Source organism: Lygodium microphyllum, chromosome 13 (assembly GCF_053477565.2).
Source record: "Lygodium microphyllum isolate KBCC chromosome 13, Lygodium_microphyllum_v1.1.10, whole genome shotgun sequence".
In the NCBI taxonomy this organism is placed as follows: Eukaryota; Viridiplantae; Streptophyta; class Polypodiopsida; order Schizaeales; family Lygodiaceae; genus Lygodium; species Lygodium microphyllum.
The window spans coordinates 64123668-64148848 of NC_141147.1; the positions used below are offsets into that span (position 1 = coordinate 64123668).

The 25181-nt window shown below is 42.1% G+C and overlaps 1 protein-coding gene and 1 pseudogene across 7 annotated transcripts in view; both read right to left on the reverse strand.

Moving 5' to 3' along the window:
* Positions 1-25181, reverse strand: part of LOC148026705 (uncharacterized) — a 224645-nt gene that overhangs the window by 81434 nt on the left and 118030 nt on the right. For 6 of the 7 annotated variants that reach the window (XM_087691190.1, XM_087691187.1, XM_087691191.1 and 3 more), the window contains 6 exons: positions 14064-14934; positions 13868-13976; positions 13492-13557; positions 13107-13389; positions 12371-12549; positions 12134-12189 (listed from right to left, as the gene is read on the reverse strand). In XM_087691190.1, coding sequence (XP_087547316.1) covers positions 12134-12189; positions 12371-12549; positions 13107-13389; positions 13492-13557; positions 13868-13976; positions 14064-14934 — 1564 coding nt within the window. The remainder of the gene's footprint in view (positions 1-12133; positions 12190-12370; positions 12550-13106; positions 13390-13491; positions 13558-13867; positions 13977-14063; positions 14935-25181) is intronic. The other variant, XM_087691188.1, reaches the window with a different exon arrangement.
* On the reverse strand, positions 4380-6562 carry LOC148026706 (uncharacterized; annotated as a pseudogene).

Genomic DNA, 25181 nt, shown 5'->3' on the forward strand with positions numbered 1-25181 from the left:
TCCTTCATGATGAAAAATGTACTTATGTCCAAAAATCTTTGGGATTATGTCAGTGGAGAAGAAGCTAGACCTGGAGCTGTGGCTCCAGCTACTCCTCCTCTAGGAGGACGTCCACAAAGGGCACCTCAGCCTGCTCCACTTCAGCAACTTCCCCAAAGAACAACAGCTCAAAAAGCATGGGATACACGGGATGCACTGGCTTTAACGCTGATTGCATTGGCAGTTCAGCGGTCAATCATCCCCCACATTCGTTCAGCAGCTTCTTCACGAGAAGCTTGGCTAACTTTGGAGCAGATGTTTACAGGCAAGAATGAGACTCGCATCTCTTTCTTAAAAAAAGAGCTAGAGACATTGAAAATTGATGAGGGTGATTCTATTCAGGATCACTTGAACAAAATTCAAGACTTGCGTAAGCAACACATGAATGTTGATAAGTACTATTCGGATGCACAGATGATATCTACCACTTTGAACTCATTACCTCCTTCGTACTTGGCTTTTCATACAGCCTTAAACCTCACCATAAGGATTGCCGCACAACCAATCACTTTTCTTCAGTTAGTCAGTTTGCTTCTAGAGGAGGAGCAAACAAGAAAAAATAGTGGTGTGGATGCTATAGCCTCTAAGCAAGCTTTTATGGCTAGATAGAAGAGCAGAGGCAGCCAAGTGAAGAATGCTCTGCAGAGTTCTGGGACTTCTCACACATCACAAGCAAGTAAAAAACAAGGGGGCACGCAAGCCAAAAAGAGCAAATGCCATTATTGCAAGAACCCAGGTCACTATATTACTGAGTGCAAAAAGCGCATTGCCAAGGAGAAGAAGGAGGAGTCAAGAATGTCCATTTCTGATGCTCCTTCCACTGCTACTTAGTCCGCGTCCTTTGTTGCAGACTGGGACTATTGCTTTTACACATGCAGTTATGACACTTCTTGGGATGATGAAGCATTTAGCTCTACTGAGGATGCAGGCACTTGGTTTTTTTTACAGTGGTGCTTCGAGGCAAATTATATCTCACAGAGATTTATTTGCTTCTGTTGGTGCAGAGCCCAGTTGCCAAGTCTATACAATGTACCAACAATGCATCATATCCTGTTAGAGATATTGGGGAGATTGTGCTCACAGCCATCGATGGCTCTATTCTCCGCCTACAAGATGCTTTGTTCATACCAGGCATAAAGAAGAATCTGCTCTCTATTTCCTCTTTGGCACATTGTGGATTACAAGTCACCTTCGACGATGACAGATGCATGGTGAGAGACAAAGAACACATGACTTTGGTCTTAACAGGCACTTTTATGTCATGGGTTATAGGAGTTTGATGCTCTTTCAATTGATCAGTCAGTATACTTGGCATCCACTCTTACTCCTGCTATGATACAAGCAGAGTTATGGCATGCTAGGATAGGGCATGTGAACTTTGGCAGCTTGATGCTCTTGCAACGTACGCAGATGCTAGATGAATTACCTCTACTGGAGAGACCTCCTAAGCACTTGTGCAAAGGATGTACTTTGAGGAAAATGCATCATTTTTCATTTCCCCATGATGTTGCTTTTAGAGCAATAGCTAGGTTGCAATTAGTGCATTCAGTTGTATGTGGACCTATGCAGACAAACTCATTGGGAGGATGTTACTATTTTGTGACTTTATTGATGACTTTACTCGATTTTGCTGGGTCTACTCTTTCGTAAAAAAGCCAGAAGTATATGATGCATTTTTGGCTTTTATTGCACTTGTTGAAAATTAGTCTAGTTGTAAAATTAAAACTCTCCGTTTTGACCGAGAGGGAAATACATGTCCTCTATGCTGAATTCTTTTTTGAAGCAAAAGGACATTGTCCATCAATAGAATACTACTTATACTCCACAGCAAAATGGGGTTGCAGAGAGGAAGAATCAGTCACTCATGGAGATGGCAAGATGTATGCGGAAGGCAAAGAGCTTGCCTCACAGTTTTTTGGATGGAAGCGGTCATGTGTGCTTGCCATGTTTTGAACAGATGCCCCACCAAAGCTTTGAAGAAAATTACACCTTTTGAGGCTTGGAATAGCGGGAAACCCTCTGTTGGACACTTTCGTACCTTTGGGTGCCTTGCATGTGCACACGTTCCAAAGGTACTCAAAAAAAGGTTGGCTGGTTTAGACACATATCAGGCTGCCCGTGATGTATTTGAAGGGCTGCTGTCCATTACATTTGGTGATTCAGCTGGAGTTTCAGCAAGTGAACTCAATGTTCAACCAACTTCTCCTTTGGAAAATGCAGAAAATCAACCATTGGCTGATCTGAATACTCAGCAAAGTGCTAAAACTGAAATTCAGTAAGAGCTTATGCACAGTTGGGAGGCAAGACAAATGCCTAGATGGTATTTATAGACAATGAAAGATAATCATCTAGATGCACCCATGGCTAGTCGTACTAGAAGGCAAGCTCATATGCATGATATTGCACATACCATGGAGTACGTTATGGCAGCAAGTACCCTTGATGATGAGGAGCCTGAATGTTATGAGGATGCACAACAGAGTGTGCATTGGATGGCAACAATGCAAGCTGAATTGGATTCTATCACTAAGAATCAAACATGGGATTTGGTATCTTTGCCATTTGGGAAAAAAGCCATTGGAACAAAATGGGTCTACAAGCTAAAACGGAATGCAGATGGATCCATTGACAAATACAAGGCAAGGCTTGTAACTAAAGGCTATGCACAGAAGAAAGACATTGACTATGAGGAGACATTTGCTCCTACTTCCTGCATGACAACCATCATGTCTATGGTTGCTTTGGCTGCTCATTATGGATGGACTGTGCACCAATTGGATATTAAAACTGCATTTTTGCATGGGGAACTTCTTGAGGAAGTATATGTACAATAGCCCATTGGTTTTGCAGTTGAGGGATCAGAACACTTGGTTTGCAAGCTGAAAAAAGTTTTATATGGTCTGAAAAAAGCTCCTAAATCTTGGTATGCAAAGATAGATGCTTTCTTGGTTAGCCAAGGGTTCATAAACAGCTCATCTGAGTCTACCCTTTACGTATGTAAAGAGGGGGGATCCATGCTGATCATTTGTCTATATGTTGATGATCTCTTGCTTACAGGGACACATGCTGATCAGATTTCAACATTTAAGCAAAATTTACAGCAAACTTTTGACATGTTAGACTTGGGGTCTCTGCATTATTACTTGGGCATTCAGTTCATACATGATGCTACAGATATTGGGTTATCACAATCAAGATACATTGATAAACTTCTTGAGAAGTTTGGCTTACAGGATTGCAAGCCAGTCTGTACACCAATGGAACTTGGACTTAAGCTGTCATTACATGATGAATGTGATTTGTTTGATATACACACATATGCTCCAACAGTTGGATGTCTTATTTACCTATGCAAACACTAGGCCCGACATATACTTTGCAGTTTCAGCCTTGAGCAGATATATGCATCAACCACCCCAAGGTTGTCACGTTCGATGATGTCCGATTAGTACAGTTCGATGCTAGTACGGTACTAATTGGACTAATAAATCTTGGATCTGCATCCGATGTTACGTCCAATGAAAGAAAAAATACATATAATTTTAAGTCTATGCTTAGTGTTTGGACTTACAAGTTAAAACATAAACTTAGAGATTCAAGTCAAAAGTGCAAAAGAGAGTTGAAACAAGACTCGAGAGTGTACTATGTAGCATGAATAATGAAACCAACAACTTTATTATGAGCCAGATGTGCAATCTCATACAAAAAGTGTACAAAAATGAATTGAGATAAAATCCATCATCCACGGCTCAATCCGAATCAAGATACATGATTACTCTAGGTGCTCATATCACTCTCGGCATCGAAGGTGGAAGCATTCTTGTCACCGCTTGAGGAGCCATCACCCTCCTCAACAAAATCACCCTCACTAATGGCATTTCCCTCGTCATGATACTCGGGCTCCCTATGCTCTAGGTGAGAGGTAGTGATAGATACGTCTTCCTAGGCCAACCTAGAAGTTCTTCTCGAGCCACTCCCACGCCTCTTGTAGCATCTAAGGGCCCCACAAGCATCACAAGCAACCGATGTGGATGCCGAAGTGGAAGTTCCATTGCTACCGACGCAAGGGTGAATAACAACACGGGTATACCGTGCACGAGTGCGAGAGACCCGCCGATCTATCTCCTCGAGCTCCAAGTAAAGCTCCCTATAGATTTACTCCTCCAACTCTCTCTCGTGAGTCACACTTTTAAGTGTACTAGCGGAGAGCTTGAGTGAATCCACGTTTATCTATACATTTAAAGAATGAAGAACTTAGATTAAACAAATGAAGCTTCTTTAAATATATTTCATAATCTATTAATAAAGTTATGAACTAAAAAGTATAAAAATTAGGTATATGATGCATGTCTTGCCATAGACATCTCATGCATATTGCGTAGCATGCGTAAATTGGAGCGACAATAAATTAGTCGCTCGAATTGTCGTGTCTTAAGCTTGTTACGAATTTTGGTGTGCATAAGGAAATAGGCGAACCAATTCCTCTTACATGCACCCGACCAACAATCCTAAACCATGTGAAGAAAAAGTAAGTTTAACTAGAATTAAATGAAAAAAGAGGAGATTTTCAAACCTCTACAAGAATACGTAAGGCCACTCTTTGAAGGTGAGACAATTGATAGCCAAATGACTCCCACCAAAAAAGAGGCTTCACCAACGATTCCCACTTCCAACAAATGGTGGATGCGAAAGCAATGCCCCTTTGATCACTATAATTAATGAGCTCTTGGAGGAAGGCACCATGGTGCTCTTCCGCCAAAGCCTTTGGAAGAAAGATGTCACGATCGGCAAGGACATTGGCATCCATGAAGAGAGAGGGTTTTTTTAAGGCGAGATGCAAGAGTGTCGCAATCCCATGTATGGATCCCTTCATCCACTCCCATCTTTTCTTTGTCAAAAAGAGAAGGTCGTCTCTTTTAGAGGTAGTATCCAAGATATCACTACAATATGTGTAAGATGATAGAGATTTAGAGAGAGATTTAAAGGTGAAATTTGAAAAGAAAGTGTGAGACAATAAGAAATATAGATTCTAAAACTAAATAGAAGCATGAATCATTGAAAAAAAATAAAAATAAAAACAATACCATGAAGAAGAGGTCTCCCCATCCAAGATGGTCGATGATTGTATCTCCTCCATCGCATCCACCATAAGATGATAGAGGAGGCCAATAGTAGTTTCCCTCCATGTCCGTCATGCGAAGCACCTTGTAGATGGGAGTGACCGCAATAATAATGCCCCTCAAATCCATTCAAAATTCCTCCTTTCAAAGCCTTTGAACGGCCTTTGCTTCCACTTGGCTTGATGTGAACTCTCCATTAAGCCATTCCTTAAACTCATCTAACACAACCGTTTTTTGTAGCTTGTTGTGAACATCATAGAGATGCTCGACGAGAAGCCACATGGCTGCAAACCGAGTCTTCGTGGGGTTCTTTAACTCCAAGTCCAAGTATGAGCGATATATCGCAAGAACTCGGACCTTGGAGTTGACAAAGCCAACGATTGTCCAAGCATCGTTGACAATCCTCGCCACCCACTCCAACTTGCCTATACCTTCCATAAGAAGATCTAGACAATGTGCAGCACATGGTATCCATACTATGGACGGAAACTCGACCTCAAGTTTTCGCCCCATAGATGCACAATTTGAGGCGTTGTCCGTGACAACTTACACCACATTTTGCGGCCCAACCTACAAGATTATAGACGACGAAATTAGAATAAATTTGGAAGGTTAAAAGAAGAGATTACAAAATAATGAATTTAGAAGTATTACTTCAATTATGGCTTGCCGTATGTGCCAATATATGAATGAGCCCGTGGTTCTCCTTCCCCTTATGCACGCATCCACCGCTCGTAGGAAGTATGTGCCAAGTGGGTAAGAGACGCCCCCTTTTTTTTCGATCACTCCATCCATCGGATAGGATAGAGCATCCATACATCGCCCAACCAGGACACACGGGCTCAAGGGACTTATCAATCCTCTCTCTCTCCTCATTAAGTTTCTTGGTACACATGTCATTGTACGTGACACCGTACCATCCCTCGCATGGACCAACGGCGGCAATGGCTTTCACCATCTGCTTCCATCGATCCACTTTGAGAATGTAGAAAGAGAGATTGAACTCAATTATGGTGCATACGATCTCTATTTCCGCTTGCCTTTGCCTCTCCTTAAGAAAGGAGAGAGGACCGGAAACTTGCCCTTTTGCTTGGGCAAGAGTGGCTTGTCTCTTGGGCATAGGTGCACCACTAGAATGACTTTTTCTAGATGGGATAGAAGAGGCCCCTTCAATGGAGGAAACTGAGACAGTTGGAGAGGGATCATTTTCCGCATCCAAGATCTCATGATTGGGAGAGATCACCTCCTCACTTGCCCTTGAAAGGCATTTGCGTTGCTTCAATGGCAAGTATTTCCAACGACAATCTTCATAGGCATCATCGAGAATACCAAGGCCTAGTGTGGCTTCCCCTTCTAATTTGCAAAGGTGGAAGAAAGAAGAAAAGAAAGGTAAGAAAGAAAAAAAATGGGCCTAAAAACAGTCAAAGAAGTGACCGTTTAAAACTTTATTGGCCGCAAGACCCATGCATACAAGAGTCAGGGCCCGCGTGCTACGTAATAGTCATGGCAGCATGCAGTCGCGGACGAGATCACAGCGAGCCGACCGGACAGGACCGGACGCAACGGACGGGACAAGATGGGTCGGATGGGTTGACCCCACCCGTCCGTCGGACGTGGACAACCTTGAGCCACGCATGTCACATTGGCAAGCTGTTAAGTGTGTCTTCCGTTACTTACAGGGTACTAGATCTCTTGGATTGCTTTATGCCAAGGGGGGACCACTGCACTTACATGCTTACAGTGATCCTGATTGGGTTGGCGATTATGATTCATGTCACTCCACTAGTGGCAATCGTTTCTTTCTTGGCTCATCTTACATATCTTGGCTTAGTAAGAAACAGTCCACTGTTGCCACATCGTCATGTGAAGCTTAATACAAGGCAGCTTTTACTACCACAGTTGAATGCGTATGGATTAGACCTTTGCTATTTGATCTGGATGTATCTATTACGGAGCCTACTCCTTTGTTCACTGACAGTCAATGTGCCATTGCAGTGGCACAAAACCCAGTGTTTCATGCACGCACAAAACACATTGAGATACATTATCACTTTGTCAAAGAGAGGTTACATGCAAGTGATATCAGCCTTGTCTATTGTCCTACCACTAATAATGTGGCAGACATATTCACCAAAGCTCTTCTTTATGACAAATTTGAAGCATTTGGCAATGCTTTAAATTTAATCTCCTTTGGTGGCGGATGATCCTTGTACTCTTAATCACCCTTCACTGCAGGGGGGTTTGTTGGGTATTTCACTCACGCCTCACTTACGCCTACGCTCACATAGAAGTGTCGGTGATCAGTAGGACACTAGTGCACTTTTTACTCTCGGTAGGAGAGGTTTTTTCCCCCAGACTTATGGTATTATTTCATATGTGCTTATGACACATACTTACGGGCACTTACCATGTTCAGGTGTGAACACCCCCTACAACCCTAAGGTTTAAGGGTTATACCTTGTACTTTCAACTTACACTCTTTTAGTCTATTGCATTGGGTGTCGTGCTTCACTCTCATACTGTCTATTGTTTTCTGTGTTGAGCTTCAATCCTGCCTTCATCTCACAGAACAAAAGCACACATGATCCCTATATGTGCACATGGTTTCATAGTAACCAAGGAACATGCTCACATGTAGGTGCATTATATGTGCTTGATGAACCCATAGTGTGACTAAATGCTTAGGTCCTAAAGTGAATTAATTTTCATTTAATTAAGTTAAAACCAAAACCAAGAATAAATAGAAATTGGGACCATTTGCTCATTTTTGTTTTCCCCTCCTTGAACATCCCAAAGCATTTAAGAGCTATCTACACAAGAAGAGGGATGTTGTCTAGCAATGTATGCTTGTCATTTTCCCCTTCTTCTCAGTGTTCTCTCATTCCATAATGTAGTGGTCAATGAAAGATTGTGCAATCCCTAGCAACATGGTTTTTAAGTACAAAGACTACGATATGGTAGGGTACAATAAAATACAGTACTACTAGTGCCTTAAGATTTTTAATGGTACACTACAATAAAATACATTACTCTTTCTCAAAAGCTACTTAAAATCCTTTTTTGTTAAACAAAGAAAGGTAGAGAATGCATTTGAATCTCAAACAAGATAATCCTATGAGAGAATCATATTAGTGTTCTGAAGCAATTGTGTTTCTCGACTAATTGCTCTCTACTTGCATGTTTGAAATATAAAGAGTATGTCGACACTCATGGGAGACTTTTTTAATTGGTTTTCCTCGATTCATTAACCATCATCAACAACAACTCTTCCTTGAGAAATCCATTCTTTGCAATTGATATATGTAACTTTTGTTATTTGGGAATGAGAAAACTATAGGCCATCTCATGAGCTACACATTGATGCCCTTAGATCCATGTTTCAACCCCCCTACGCATTTAAGCTATCATAAAATGCAATCGTTTCCCCTAGGGTCCTAAACCCTAACTAGCACTAGGATTAGAGTTTTAGTTTGGGTTTCATATGATGGTTAAGCTATTTAGGGTTAGGTTTTATTATGAAAAGGCACGTTGTGTGTCACTAGCACAAAGTGTGGTATTATTCATTGTAGTTGCCTTGAGCATCGCACTCTCCTTCAGTCATTGATACATCACCTCTCATTTTGTGACAAAGTATCATTGTGTGTATTGATTAATTCTCACATTACCTCTCATTTTTCATCAACTAATCATGCAATTACTCCACACCTAGGCCAATACTAGTATTAGAGCCACTTACCTCCACCATTATTGCTTGCAACCATCTCCCATGTAGCCATTGCAAATAAGTGTGAGACCTTAAACGGTTGTTGGCTAACATATTGTGACACCATCTTGTTTATGTAACATGTTATTTCACAAAATTATTATTTTTAACATATTTTCCTCTCTCCTTGGTGGGAAAACAACAGGAGAAAAAGGCTTGAAGGATTTATCTTCTCTCTCTTCATTTGAAAATAACCAATTTAATTTGCACTCATGGCCACAATAATAAAAATGACTTGTTGGTGGGCATGCTTGGCATTAAGGATAAGCTCAATGGCGCCAATTATTCTATGTGGGCATATATAATGCCACATATTCTTGTTGCAAATAATCTCCAAAATATTGTGAATGGCACTGAGCAAAGGCACAAATCCAATGGAATGGTCAAGATGCCAAAGTGCATGCCTCAATCACCCTATTAGTGAAGAGAGATGTCTTTCTACACATCTGATTGTGCAAAACAACGAAGGATGCATGGGATTAATTTCCTTATTTGTATCAAGTGTGGAATGAAGCCAAGCCGCTTACTTGCATAAGCAATTGAAAAATGTTCTCATGGAAGGAAGAGGGAATATGGATATCTATCTCACTAGTATAAAAAGTCTTTGAGATTAATGATTAATTATTGATGAAATAGTGCCAGATAATCAGTTTGGTTCTATTACTTTGAATGGTCTACTTGAATCCTATCAATTCTTTGCAACTACTTTGCAGCTAATACCTATGGGCAACCAAGTTACCTATACTTTCGACCAACTTGTATCTCTTTTGTTGTAGAAAGAACAAAGCTATCTCAACCACAATACTCCATTAGCGACCAAACAAGCCTTTTCCATCAATCATCATCATGGAAAGGGCAAACCTGAGGTAAAAAACAAGCTTGCTGGTCAAAACTAAGCAAACTTTAATGCTAATCATGTTTCTACGTCCACACCTTTTACATTGGAGACCTCCTTCCATGCTTGTCTATCCACTTCCAACCCTTCAAAAGGTACATCCAACAAACCCAAGAGGTGCAATTACTGCCAAAAAATGGGGCATGACATAATTGAATATCGAAAGCACATTGCATCAGAGAAGGAACTATTTGGTCTTGCTACCACACTCAAGACCATGAACTATACTCAATATACGATTCTATCTTTTTCATTCAATGTCACTATAATCCTTCTATTCATGATACTTGTTTCTCTCTCACTAATGTGACTACTACTTGGTACTTTGATAGGTGCCCAATCAAGCATCATCATTGACAGCCCTTTGTGAATCATTGGCAAACAATAAAGAGTGTCTTCACATACCTCAAGGATACCAAGGATTTAAACCTTTTCTTAAGGGCTGTTTCTTCACCTATGTATGGAGTCATGGATCTAGATTGGGCTGGTTTTTCAAAAGACATTTTGATATATCTTTTTCTAAAGGCTATTCCTCCATCAAAGTTTCATGATTTTTGGCTACCTCTACATTTGATTCCTTTTAAAAACATGATTTGCAATTCATTGTATTGCCATAGGTTGCTATATCCATCAAGATGAACATGTGCAACATGACAACATATATTATCTCTTCTAGGATTTTATCATCTTTCCTAGATCAATCCACCCATTCCATGGACAGGAATTTACAGGCCACCTCATGGCTATGCATTGATACTGTTTGATCCATGTTTTGGGCTCCCTATGCATTTTAAGTGTCATTAAACATAGTTATTGCCTCTACTGTCCTAGACCTAAGTGACACCGGGGTTAGGGTTTCAATTAGGATTTTATATGACGGTTAAGTCATTTAGGGTTGGGTTTTATCATTTGTGCATCACTAGCACATAAGTGTGGCATTATTCATTGTAGTTGCCTTGAGCGTTGTATTCTCCTTCAGTCATTATTACATGGCCTCTCATTTTGTGATTGAGTGTCATTGTGCACTGATTAATTCTCACATTATATTTCATTCTCTATCAATAAATCACACAATTACTTCACACCTCGGCCAACAAAAAGAAAAAAAGATGTGCAGATGCTCAATCAACTATGTAATGTCATGTTTGGCACTTGTGTTCCTCTGATCTTACTTGACCACAAGGACTCGTGCACTGGTGACATATGACTAGACTGGTGTCCATTTCGGCCTTATGGACCCCGTTATCTCTATGTCAGTTCAGTTTTCTGTAATCTTCAAAGACTTTCTCAACATTATAAATGCCAATGTCTGCAATTATGCTTCAAACCAGCAAATAGACACTCTCCACCTCCTGACAAATTCTATGTCAAGATCATTTTATATACTCTATCAGGTCCAGGTCCACTCCAGAGCTAGCCATCCCCCTCCATAGTAAAGGTGGAGATCCTCTCCCTACTCAGAAGAATCTTCCCTGTCAAGAAGCGACCCTCCTCAATAGTGAAGGTGAATAGCCTCTCCCTATTATTAGGAATCATCCTAAGAAGAATCTCCCCTATAGAGAAAAGACCGATCCAAGTCTGACAAGTATCTGTGTCCCATCTCAAAATCCTGAGACACTCCCTTTGTCATAATCTAGCTTAACTAATGCTTTGAAAGCCTTTGTCCCTAAATATTCTCTGGAAGATCAAATTAAACCACCCATGCACTGTAATTACGACCAACAGCCTATCAAGGGAACCTCTTCCAAGCGAGATGGTTCCTCTCTGTGGCCCAATGCTAAGCTCAAGAGTTTGGCAAAGAATTGGTGCTACTCGGTGCAGAATAAAAACAGTAATTTCCAAGTTTAAATAATGGTGTCTGCCTATGAAATCAGCCGAGTCCAACTGCAAGGAAACATGGACGATTTCTGGTGGTGCAATCAGCCAAGTTAAACTGCAAGATAAGGCTATTGTATAGTCTTTCTTAGATAGAAGTATGCATATGACTAAGTCAGAACTCGTTCTCCAAGCAAAAAATGCCATGATTTGTAATGAAGATAGCAACACAATCTACAAGAGAATCAACCGTTACAAGCAATCTACAGCCTTGTTGTGACCTTTAAAGCAATGTGTCTATGTGGAGATAGCGGCCTGAAAAAGGAAAACCATGTGTGTTTTTTGATTGGGGGAAATCATTTGAAAAAGTATCAATTGATTGACCAAGACTTAATGTTACCACTGACCAGTCAACTGCTCTGAGGCATTATGTTTACAGCATCACCAAATTTTTTCTGGACCACAAACAGATATTCGGCACAAAGACCCCAAAATTTGTACCTGGACTTGCAATTACGCAGAGGGAATTCTTCAGAAATGTCCTCCATCTGATCCACCTCGCAAATTTGTGTATTGCCAGTTCATGTCACATTTAATCAAAAAGCATAGGGCATATTTTTTAATTATAAATGGCTTTTTCACATTCAATTATAAGAATGAAACCCAAAATCTGATATCAGAAACAGAAATGATTATATTGATGTCCTCTTATTGTGTTTATTAACTAAATATATTTACCTCAATTTCCTCTTCACTATCACTAGATAATTCAACCACCACCTCACTATTTTCTGACTTTTTCCTTTCATGGTCACTCTTAGCCTTATTGTCTATTGGCATTGAATAGGAACTGAGAGTTGATATGCCTTTTCCCTCTCTTCCTTCCCTCCTGCAAAAAGGTGCCAAACCAAGGACACCTACAATGAACTTATGATCAGAAAACATTGCCCTGCAGTCGTAACTTCCCACAATAAAAGCTGACTCAGTCAGTACATTGTAAACACAAGTAAAAAAATGGTAACAAAAGCTAACATATCTTTCCAAGAAAAGTATTGATACTAGTGGTACAATACTGTACAAGTTTTGGAATTATTACTTATTCAAAACCTGCAAAATCAGACCACATACAGGAAATGATCCATAACATTCTTGTGAGTAATATAATTAGCCAGAACTCCTCTTTCCCCCCCCCCCCCCCCCCCCCCCCCCCCAAAACCCCAAAAAAGAAAAAAATAATCTTTATAAAAAAGGTCATACAGTATCAGACAAGGGAATCAGGTCCACAAAATTAAGAAACCTATTGCAGCTGCATCTACCACTTTATAGAGTACACCATTAGAAGCTGTGTCTCTCAACTGTCTTATAACCAGTGTGCAACATATTATTAAAGAAGAACATCTCATACCAAAAGAGAAATAAAACATCAGGCAAAATAATGCTAGAAAAGATATAACTGGAGGATGTACATTCTTACTTTCTTCTTTAGATAAAACTTCAAGCCTCCCGTTCAAGTTCCTCCTTGCAATAGAACCTCTAAACTTCCATTCTTTCAAGTCGGGCTGCTTTGATTTTGCACTCAAGCGTTCTTCAGACACATATAGGTGCTGATGACAGGCTATTGGAAACTGAACACCTTCCCACATACGACAGCGGAGCTGACTGGCCAATTTGTCTGCACATGGATAATGAAAACTACGTCGACAAGTCTTGACACGGCAACCTAATGTTGCTCCAACTTCTCGACATTCACCACAAGTCTGCATGCAGCCGCCCCATAATTCTTGTTCGTTCATTTGAGATTCTGAAACAAAGCAGAAGGGATAACAACAGGGAAGAAAGTGCAAAGAAAATGAGCTCACCAAAGATTTCCCACGCCTCACAGCTTCCAAAACCCCATGAAGCTTGTCCCCTTCACCTTCAAAAACCTGTTTGGCTTGAGGAAAGAGCAGAGTGAGATAATGAAATTCCTTGCAGGTAAATTTTCAGGTTACTGTACTGCGACTTTCAAGATTCACAATCAACAAGTCATCAACAAGTATGCTTCTTAGCATGTAAGAAACGACTGTCAAGCAGTTTAGGGGAAAAACGTGCTATAACATGAACTTTCTTTTTCACAACTGAACATTCCGTTCTCATCAGTAAAAATTTAAATTCTTTTGCCATTAAACATCCAGGCTCATCAATTAAGTCATAAGGACATATTTAAACCATGCTTTGGATGAAACAGTAAGTTACCTCACAGGACCACAATGCACACATCCTGTGTACGACACCGCTCCAATTGACCTTTTCACTCTTTCTAAGCTTTGATATCTTTTTTGACCATAATTTAGACTTCAGCTTCCTGCATACCAGATCCAATTATAACAATCCCAGCAACTAAACATTTCCTGTTGCATAGCTGACACAAGATCTGAGAGCTGAAACATACGCTTGTGATTTCGATGAGCAACCACAACTGAAAAGTCGCATTCCACAGCACCATGAGTACCACTCACCCAGCATTAAAGATGGACCTCTATGGCATAAGTCACACAACATACTACTATCCCACATTTTTGGAAAAGCCATCACCGTTCTATTTGGAAAAGTGTTCTGAATAGATGAATCCCCACCATCTGAACAGCAATGAGCCTCAGCAGGTTCCACAGTCCCAAACAAATCCCGATCTATTGTCCTCTTCTTACGAGCTCTGAAACCAGTGAAACCATTTTGCCGTGCAAGGTCCTTTAAAATTCCATTCTGCACTTTGTCTTGCAGCAACTCTGACCTTTGACTTTGGACTTCAAGCATAGAGTCTCCCCCCCCACATTTATGAGCATCTCCAATACCTGTTTCAATAAAAGATGATATCCCATTTGTGTCTACTGATCTTTCAGATGTTCTCTGTCTAAATAGCCAGTCTTCACGAAATTCTGCTTCCATATCAGTACCCAAAGCACAAGTTTCTTTTTCAGTTTCAACATGGAGAGACGGCTCAGTACTGTTTACCAATGTTTCAGATGCTGAACTAGTTGAGCTACCTTCATGGCATCCTGATTTGACATCAGTTCCAAAAACAACGTTTTCTATGGATTCATTCAAGCCTTGCTCTACACGAGCAGAAGCAACTTCTTTATACTCTACATTGTCCCGCTGTGCAAAGCCCGTCATATCCACACTTCTATCTTCAGTTTTGAAAGAATGATCATCACTGTCATCCAGCACTATCAGCTCTGATCTGTTTCCACCAGTCCCATGGTCAAAAAGGTTTCCTTTCTTAAATGATTTATCCATCTGATGCAGTTCTTTGCATTTAGTCTCTGAAAACATCAGGTCATTGATAATGTCATCATATAGCATCTTCAGGTACAAGCTTCCCTTCTCTTACAGATGATATGGCACAAAGTCTACACATCTTCTTAGCTTCTCCCTTACATTTTGTTAGCATTCACAATATTCCCCTTTAGCTTTTTAATGCTACAAATACTGTTTGCTAAAGTCTTCTGTCCATAATAGGATCTGGTTGGCTTACAACAGGACTGTGACGTTGAATGTAGGAAAGATGAAAGAAAATCAGGAACACACTTTTTAAGTTTGGGATCAAAAGAAGAGTGGGTGTAAAAGTAACTGCAGTGTAAAGGGGGCACAATAGACTTTTGTATGAAGGTAGCATAGAGGGCACTCCATAGACAGATAACTGCAGAGACCAGCTCTTTGCAGAAATGGCTCTGGAAACATCAGGTCATTGACAATGTTATCGTATAGCATCTTCAGGTACAAGCTTCCCTTCTTTCATACACATGCTATGGCACAAACTCTAAACATCTTCTTAGCTTCTCCTTCACAATATCGCCCCTTAGCTTTATAATGCTACAACTACTGTTTGTCATTGTCTTCCGTCCAGGATAGGATTTGGTTAGCTTACAACAGGACTGTGGCTTTGAATCTAGGAAAGATGGAAGAAAATCTGTAATGTGCTTTTGAAGTTTGGAATCAAAAATAGAGTAGATGAAAAAGTAACTGCAGCATAAAGGGAGCACAATAAACTTTTGTATGAAGGCAGCATAGAGCGAACTCAATCAACAGATAACTACAGAGACCAGCTCTTTGCATAAATGGCCAGTAGGATGCCTGCTGGCAAAGTCAATAGGATGTGGCTAGAGAGACGAGCACCCAATATAATGGTGTGTGCACATGGTTTCCCTTCTCCCAATAGTCTGGACAATGCCCAGAATCTTCTTGCTGTGCCTTGGCTCATGTCATTGCACTTTTGAAAGTAAAATCTAAATAAACCGTCTGCTTTATGTAGCAAATGTAAGAAAGCAAAGTAACAACACTAAAAAACCAAGACTGATGTAAACCATTATTAGAATGTAGATCTAAACTGGTACCCATCTAAATCAGCACTGCAAGATATCGAATCTGAATAAAAGATTCAGCATTGAAATCTTCTCATTCTCATGTAAACATTCGCCATTCCTGCTCCCTATGCCCTGCCTGTCATGCTACCTATGGTGACTTTGATCCACAGTCAGCTGTCAATGAGCAAGGCCCACTAGGCCCGCCCCTACCACCCTGCACTCCCAGGTGAAAGAAAAAGAACAAAAAAATGCAAAATACATGACAAGGACATTGGAAAATCTCACGAGGAAACTAAAAAAACAAACGATGAGATAATGCAGTTAATGCACATCTCCATATGACAGGAACTTGTAAAAGGAAAGGGGCCAGCCCATTTGAGGCCAAAATCAGCCAACAAGCAAGTATTTCTGAACCAATTGAGGTCCAAATAGCCATGCTCCAAAGCGAGAATGAGAGAATGAGGCCCCAGACAACACTTTAGTAGGGGGAGATTCAACCACTTTTTATGATAAGTTAGAATACATCAAGAAACAGGTCCGAACCCTCCATGTAAAAGAGCAAAAAAGTGCCAAAAATGCAACCACCTCAGTACATGTGATTAAGAAACACAGAGAAGAAGCAGGAACAAAGATTTAAGGTAGCCCCTCCACTCTTGCATTGTAATCGATGCACTAGAAGAGAACAGCAGAAAAATAACATCTTCCATGCTAGAGTGGTGCGATAGAAGGAAGGAGCCAGCCAATGATGATTGTGCAGCTTTATGTGAGAAGATGGGGTTGCCAAGTGATCATTTCCTGTGTACATGGAGGTGGACAAGGACACCACAATGCATAGAGCACCCGTCCTAAAGTGCTAGGAGCTTGGAGACAAGGCAGCAATTTCTTACCAAAAGGTGAACCTAGCCACACATACTGAAAGCCAGAGACATAAGGAAACTGTGTATCATGCAAAGTTGACAAAACAATCATCGTGGAGGTGTGCCTGCAGTATAAGACTAGATGCAACGGTGCACAAACATAGAAAGAGGCCTTTTTGAAGAGACTCTAGATGAGATATTGTATGGTCTACACATACACTACTTTGAAGGAAATCAATGGTCTGAGGTGCAAATCATTCATGAAATTCCTCCTGCCCTCCACAGCCACATACAGCAGGAGGTAGTAGATGGTCAAGTGGAGTGCCCATGACCTTCAGAGAGGAGCTAGTACAGATGGCATGGTCAGATGAGATGAGTATGCAGAGTTGCAAAGATTCAGTAATAGGAGTCAGGATGGAGAAGTTCAAGGGCAACTACTACTTCATACTAGCCGCTTGTTGATATGTCACTCCCAGTAACTCCCTATTTATGCCATTGACCAGATATTACAAAGTGTTGCAATCTGGGAGATAATTCTACTAGTTGAAGACTTCAAGCACCAGTGCACAGGTCCCATTTTTTGAGACAGGATCCCATGGAGAATCAGATTGATATAGAGAATCTAGAGCAAACCTAACAAGACACCAATGTATGTATAAAGTATGGGGAACACCTTTTGGGACATGGGGAGCACACGGACTAGTTCTTCATCATGGATTAGCATAGTTGCCCAACTCCAGCTCCTATGCAGTATGCCTCCTTTGCATTCAAAGCAAGGCCAGCACACCAGACTCCATAGTGGAGAACCTGATCCTAGATACCCTTCTTTTGGACTTATAATATCTCCCCTTACCCTATTGAGTAGGTCACAAAGCAAAACAACATCCTCTATCCTATGTCAACACACCAATCAATTATCAGCCACCAATGAAGACACATCATAGTTTTTATCATGCGTGAAGCAAATGCATAAACATTCAACTATGATAGATTTGGCTGTCTTGACCTGAAACATTAATACCCTAAATTTGTTAGGCACTCAACCAACATGTATAGATCAATGAAACACTTCAGGTCATTGATTCCCTTGGAAGTAGTCTATCTGTATAGACCATAGTAGCATTCAATTGTAACCGTGAAACGCGTTTTGCTGACACTGAAACATGAAACACCTGAAATGCCTGAAACAATTCACAGAAATGCGAAATGCCATGAATGAAATGGTTGGCTGAAACATGGTTTTTAAATTAGAAAAATTAAAAATTAAAAAGTTAGAAAAAACTTGCTTTTTTAAGGGCTTTTTAACACTTTGTATTTAGGATAGACATAATTTATTGACATAGAAGGATTTGCATGGTATAAATGTGTAAATTGTAAGGCATGTTTATAAAGAAAACTATCGCGTAAGTATTAATCGACTGTTTCACTTGGCATTTTGCTTGGGACTTGCCCAAAGGTAAAACATTTCAAGGTGAAACACAACATTAAGCACACAATCATCGTAAAAACTATCGGCCACACTACCATCAACAAATATCACTTTACCAGAGTGAATTCCACAGTCAATGAATACTGCACCCTACACTTTGCATTCACTAATAGAGCATTCTATGAAGAAATGCTTGAACACAGATAGAGAAACTCAACGTGTACTACAAACACAAAGTGAACAGCAGTACTCAAGTTGAAGAGAACTCAAAGGATAGATGAATGAATGAATGAATGAATGAATGAATGAATGATGTTGTACCCTGCATTTCACTAATAGAGCATTCTATGAAGAAATGCTTGAACACAGATAGAGAAACTCAACGTGTACTACAAACACAAAGTGAACAGCAGTACTCGAGTGGAAGAGAACTCAAAGGATGAATGAATGAATGAATGAATGATGTTGTACCCTGAATATGCTATAAGAGCCTCAAACCACTGTGTCTCAACTGCCAAGGATGAGGTGAGCTTAGGAAGGAATCAGATGTAGATGTCAGCTCCAATAGTGTCATACTCTGAACTGTCCCAAGACTCAGCAGTAGCAGTCCCCAGTCTGGATGATGTATGGTGGCAGCTGCATTTGCAGCCAAGGAACAGCAAAACACAAGTATGCTAACTTAATGATGATGTCAGCATTCCATATCAAGGCACATGACTGGGCGAACAGCAGGGTGGCCTGCCTACTGCAGAATTTGACCATCCACGTACAGAAGGCTGAAGCACATGGCTGATCCCCTTTTGAGGTAGACTTGGTACTGAGATTTGGGTCATAAGGGGTTGAATGGAAGCAATGAGATCTAAGAAAATCATCCATTCTATTGAACCAAGATTCTTGTGCTTGGTTCAGCCCATAAAGAGCATTCTGCAAGTGAAAGACCTCCTACTCATGGCCTGGAAGAGTAAACCTAGGTAGTTCATCCATGGATACTTCATATAAATAACCATTTAGAAGGGCACCTTTGGCATCCATCTGATAGATCAGCCATTTTTAATGTGACGTAAATGCAAGGAAAGGCAAAATACCATCAACCATGTTGTAGGAGCAAAGGTTTGCTCGTCATGTATACCATGCTTTTGGTGAAACCCTTGGCACAACAAGGCAAGCCTTGTATTTACAGAGAGGTCCATCAGCTTTATGAGTTCTAACTATGACCTTGCATCCTTGGCAATCCACCAAGGTCCAAGCTCCACATCAAGTCACAACTCGGGATTCTTTAGACCCTACTACCATCCTTTTCGCACAAAGAGTGCTAACTTATCTACCATGAAGACAAAGATAAATAAGACTCTAGACATGAGCCTAACAAAGCATCTTGGGATGCTTAGAATGGAATATATTGGAAGCATGCCCAAAAGTTGCATGGTCTGCTGATACCAAAGAGGTAATGAGTTGTTAGGAGGGGTCATTAAATCGAGGACTGTACAGGAATGTTGGGAGCTAGAAGTAGACTAGGCTCAAACAACACAAAATCTGGAAGTGAAGGCAAACATGAGAATGGAATATATTGGAAGGATGCCCAAAATTTGCATGGTCTACTAATACCAAAGCAGTAATGGGTTGTTAGGAGGGGTTGTGGATTTGAAGACTGTGAAAGATTGGGAGCTAGAAGTAGACTAGGCTCAGACAACACAATATCTCGAAGTGAAGGTGAACATGAGAAGGAAGAGAACTTTATTGGTACAAGAGTCTGCATAATGTCCTTCTCCTCAAACGTGATATTTCTCCTAGCCAAGATTTTGTTCATACAAGGATTGTACAAATGGTAGGCCTTGGCTTTGAAAGGTTACCCTACAAATATAAAGAGCTTGATTCTAGGCACAAGCTTACCCATCTTTTCATCAAGTGTCACACTATCCAAAGACTCAAACGTGAGAGATAGAAGACGAAGTCCAATGAAATCTGTCAAAGGTGTTCTTGTGAGAGATTGCTACTCTTGAACGCCTGTTTAGAATATACACCAAAGTGTTAACAGCTTCTAAGTAGATGAACTTAGATAGCTTAGCTGCAATAGCATGGAGTGTCCCGTGTTCATCACTATTCTATTCATATTTGCCAAGGGTTTTTCACATTGGAGATATGAAATAGGGTTCATAGATTTCATTTGAGTTTCATAAAATATTAGAAATGGGTTTCATTTAAGATGGAAAAAAACTATCCACTTTTATATACATATAGAATGACTCATGACTGTGGAGAACGCAAATTGATCATAATTCATGATAGGCTCAACACCATTCCAAGGAGAATTCTTGCTTTCCCATGGCTATGTTGGATAGACATTCCTAAAAACCATTAGCCAACGACTTAAGCACCATAAAGTATGTGTATAACATGATGCTACAAAAGGCATTTGGAGTCCAGACTGACCCATTATATTTATGTTCCAAGAGATGATTTTCAAGAGGAAGATGGAGGAAATGTCTTGAAATGAGGATGTGACAATGTTATTCTTTGCCATCAAAACCTCTACAAGCTTGGAGTTGAAGCTAATCAAAAGATTCCTTTCAAAAATGGCAAAAGAAATGGTGCAATCGCAAAATCTACATTTGCTTCATAGTTACCTGGAATGGGGACGAGAACAGGAACAAGAACAGGACCCCCTAGAATGGGGGGAACGTCCAAGGTGGGGGAATGGGAACAGGGGGAACGGCACATGTCTTAAGTGCCCCAAATATGCCTTGGATGACTCCAACGAAGAAGCTCAGCACCGTCACAACGTTTGGCACTAACCCCCCACTCCGTCTGATCGCACCTGCCCCCCAGTTTGGATCACGCCCTTCGCCTCCACCTGATCGCGCCCACCCCCCAGTGGCAATCACGTACCTCGCTTTGAATGTTCACGCCCCCCCCAGATCGCAGGACTCTTTTCTTTACCCCCCAATTTAGGCCCACCTGACCGTTTTTGCCCCTCGCTTGGACGTCTATCCCCCGCCTCTGGCTGCCCACACAACTGTCCATTTCACCCTACTTGGCACTTCCCCTGCCTCTCCACCCAAGCGTGACTGCCCCCCGCCCCTGCCAGTCCGCCCAGGCGAGACTTCCCCCCTCCTGCCCAGACAGTTCGCTGCGCCCCCCCCCCCCCCCCCCCCCCCAGCACGCTTCCACCGTCCGCAACCTTGGACCCATCCGCAATGTATCAAAAACAACACAGTTTCCCCCCCCCTCTTGCCATTGATCCCCCCAACCCTCCAATTGCTCCCTCTATCTGCAGCAACTCCCCCCCCCCCCCCTTCAGGTAGCACCGCGACGTGATTGGTAGTTCTCTTTAGTTTCTTCCTGCCCTTGATTCTATTCCTAGGAAATGAACCTACTGGAGCACGGTTCGCCTCTCACTCGCCCAAGGAGCCCTAGTGGTTAACCAGGTCCTCCTCACGATGGCTTGGTACATCGCCTCGTGTTGATGCTTTACCTCATCGTACGTAGTGCAACTTCGCCCCCTAGAGCGGAATTTCCTTTGGTCAAGGTCTGATGGTTCAAGGGATTCCACGGCCAAGGTGGCGTGGGCGACCATCATGCAACATAGGTCAGAGGCAAGGCTTGGGATTAGACCCAAAGTACCAGAGTATGGCCCTCTTGGGCAAGCTAGTTGTCTGTGGTCTCACACCAGGCGGGCAGACCTGGAAGGTCTTATTGCAGGAGGGCCTTCAAGTCTGTAGACTGAGGCTTCGCGGTGAGTGGAGGACGTCCCTAAGATGGATCTTCACGTCTGCCCAAATCATCTTTCCTTCGCAGCTTACTCCGCATGTGGTAGGGCCTCTAAAAGGCCCTAATCCAGAGTCCCCCCAGACTACCAGGAGGAAATAGACCGTCAGCCAATGATCTGAAACCCCATGGTCAAAGATCGGGAAGGGGCACAAATAGGTGAACGCCCCCACATCCAGTGGGCTCGGTGGGAGGCCAGCCTGGCTCGTACCATTAGGACATGGCAGGAGGTGTACAAGATGGCGGACAAGGAGATGTTGCAGCGAGTATCAGGCTGCCAGAGAGAAGTGGAGTTGAGAAGGGAGATAGACGCAACAATACCTCCAGAGTGGCTTGCTCCCCCTATACGAGAGCCGATAGAGGTCGAAGAGGCATGGGCAACTAGGTTTTCACCAGCAAGCATCCCCCTTCAGGTGGCAGGTAGAGTGGGTGGCACCCCACAGGGGACTTTCTTCGTCGTTCAGGAGAGGGGACGCCTGGCCCTTGACAGAGTACAGGAGGGTGAGGGGATTGCCGCCCTTTCATGGAGGAGAATTCGGGTTGTGGGCCTTCAGGAGAAGACATGACGACTGGACCCCTATGTTTTTGGGAAGGAGCTCACCGAGTGGCGCCTTTCGATCTAGGAAGGCAGACCACTTGATGAGCTGGTGTGGGATCCAGGAGAGTGGCTATGGTCGGCCTTTGCAGTCGCCAAGAAGCCACATAGGTTCCTAGAGTATACTGCCATGATTGGCAAACATGTACTGATGCAGGGGGATATGAACTGGGCACCGTCACGTAGCAGGCACTGGGCAGAGCATAGCATCACGGAGTCCTTCCGACGGACCTTCTGGCGCCGCCTATGGGATAGCTGAAGGCCGAGGAGGGTGACGTACTTCTTATCATTGCTGGCACATGGAGGCTTGGCGGTGGGAAGTTGGCTTGCCCAGATGTAGGAGGGAGACTGTAAACACTGCACACATCAGCCTCCGGAAACCCCAAAGTACTGCCTTTGGTCATGTGAGGAGACGCGGCTCGTGTGGAGAGGAGCATGCCACATCCTTCACCGTATAGCACCCAGCCTTGGATGTATCTTATGGGGAGCTTTTTGTTGGCAGGCACTCTGCCAGGGCCGTCACCTTTTGTATGAGGCCAGGATGCATGATACGATATTCAGTATCGAGGCAGGGTCATGCGCAGTGGTCGGTTTGGAGGCTCCACCCATCCGCCAGGTACTGGAGCCCACAGCAAATCGCTCAGAGGTATGGGAGATCACAGGAAGTCTTACTGGATGGCATATTTGGAAGGTGCGATGTCAGGAGGCTTTAGGCAGAGAGAGACTTTTAGCACATGCAACCTTAGCAGAGTTCTCGACCTCCATCATCCACTCCCTCCGCAGCCAATGGGACCAGGTGCAGGGCAAGTCCAGGGCTTGTCAGGAGGTCCGAGGTAACTTCATGCACACTTGGGGCGGCCAGGGTATATTCTTGGTGATGCAGGCAAGCAGCCCGAGTTGGCGATATACCCCCCCCCCCCCCCCCCCAAGGCTTCTTGCCCCCATTCCCCCCCAGACTGCCTTGAGAGGCTTGTATACATGATGTATTGGTGACTTTGCATCAGCTCCAGCTAGTGTGTTGAGCATGAGCACTCTGTTGTAATCAGTTTCTTTGAGTAATATAATCAGCCACATTTTACTTGGGAAAAAAAAAAAAAAACTTGCATGATCCAAGTTACCCCAAAGAATGTCCCTCTAATTGCCCCAATACCCCTCAATGCTCCAAATTGACCCAAATGTCCCAAAATTGACTTAATTACCCCCATAGCTCCAAATTGCTCTAAATTGGCCCGATTATCCCAATTTTCCTTGAAATTAGACAGTATAAATGGATGATTACTTCGAATTGAGAATAGGTAGAAATTTGATTGTGATTTGTAAGAGCTCATAATGCATCAAATTTGAACTTTGCATGGACTCCTGATTGGCCGGTGGGTTGTCTTGACACTTTGAATATTCAATGAGTGAGAGAGCGAGAGAGAGAGAGAGAGAGAGATTAGTGTGTCCACATTAGGCGATGGAGATGGATGAACATGTGGTAGGAGTGTGATATGAGCAAAAATAAAAAATGTAAAAAAGCATAATTTTTTTGTCAACAAGCTTGGAACGGGCGTTGCAAACAGGGAACGGCAGGGGGAACGAAAGGGAACGGTAGGGAACGGCCTTGGGAATGGCAGGGAGCGTTCCCTAGTCGTTTCACCTCCTCCAAGGGTCTAGAACACGTTAGGCCGTTCTTACAAGCCGGAACGGCTGTTTCCTGTTTCTATGATTTGACTAAATCCCTTAAGGAAGTTGATGATACAATGACTACACTTTCTATTGACCCAAGTGAGCAGTAACTATGCAATTATTTTAATAGAGAATGAATTAGCATGAAAAAATTAATCAATGCACAAGAATGCAACGCTCAAGGCGATGTATTAATGAGAAAGAGAATACAACACTCAAGGCGATCACAATGAAAATGCCACACTTGTATGCTAATGATGCACAAAGTGTCTTTCTATAATAAAATGAAACCCTAATGGCTTAACCATCATAGGAAACCCTAAATAAAACCCTAACCCTAGTGTCACTTAGTGTCTAGGACAATAGGGGCTACAATTGCATTTAATGGCAATTTAAATGCCTATGAAGCTCGAATCATGAATCAAAGTGCATTAACACATAGCTCATGAGATGCCCTACAAATTCCCCTCCATGAAATGGGCAGACTAATCTAGAAACAATGACACAATCCTAGAAAATAAAGGAAATATAAGATCATGGGTGCATAAGTTCATCTAAGTGGGTCTAGCAACCTATGATAGTACAAAGTATGATAGATCATGAAACAAACGGAATCAAGTTCAAGGCCTACTGAAAAGCTTGGAACTTTGGTCGAGAAAGAGCCTTCATGAAAAGATCTACCAAGTTGTCTTTGGTGTGCACATAACATAACTCTATATCTCCAATTCACATCCACTCATGAATATAAGGTAATTAGCGTCTATATGCTTTTTGCAGGCATGGAACATTGGGTTCCGTGCATAGCATGACATAACTCCATATCTCCAGTTCACATCCACTCATGAACATAATGATAATTGACTTCTATATGCTTTTTGTCGGCATGGAACAT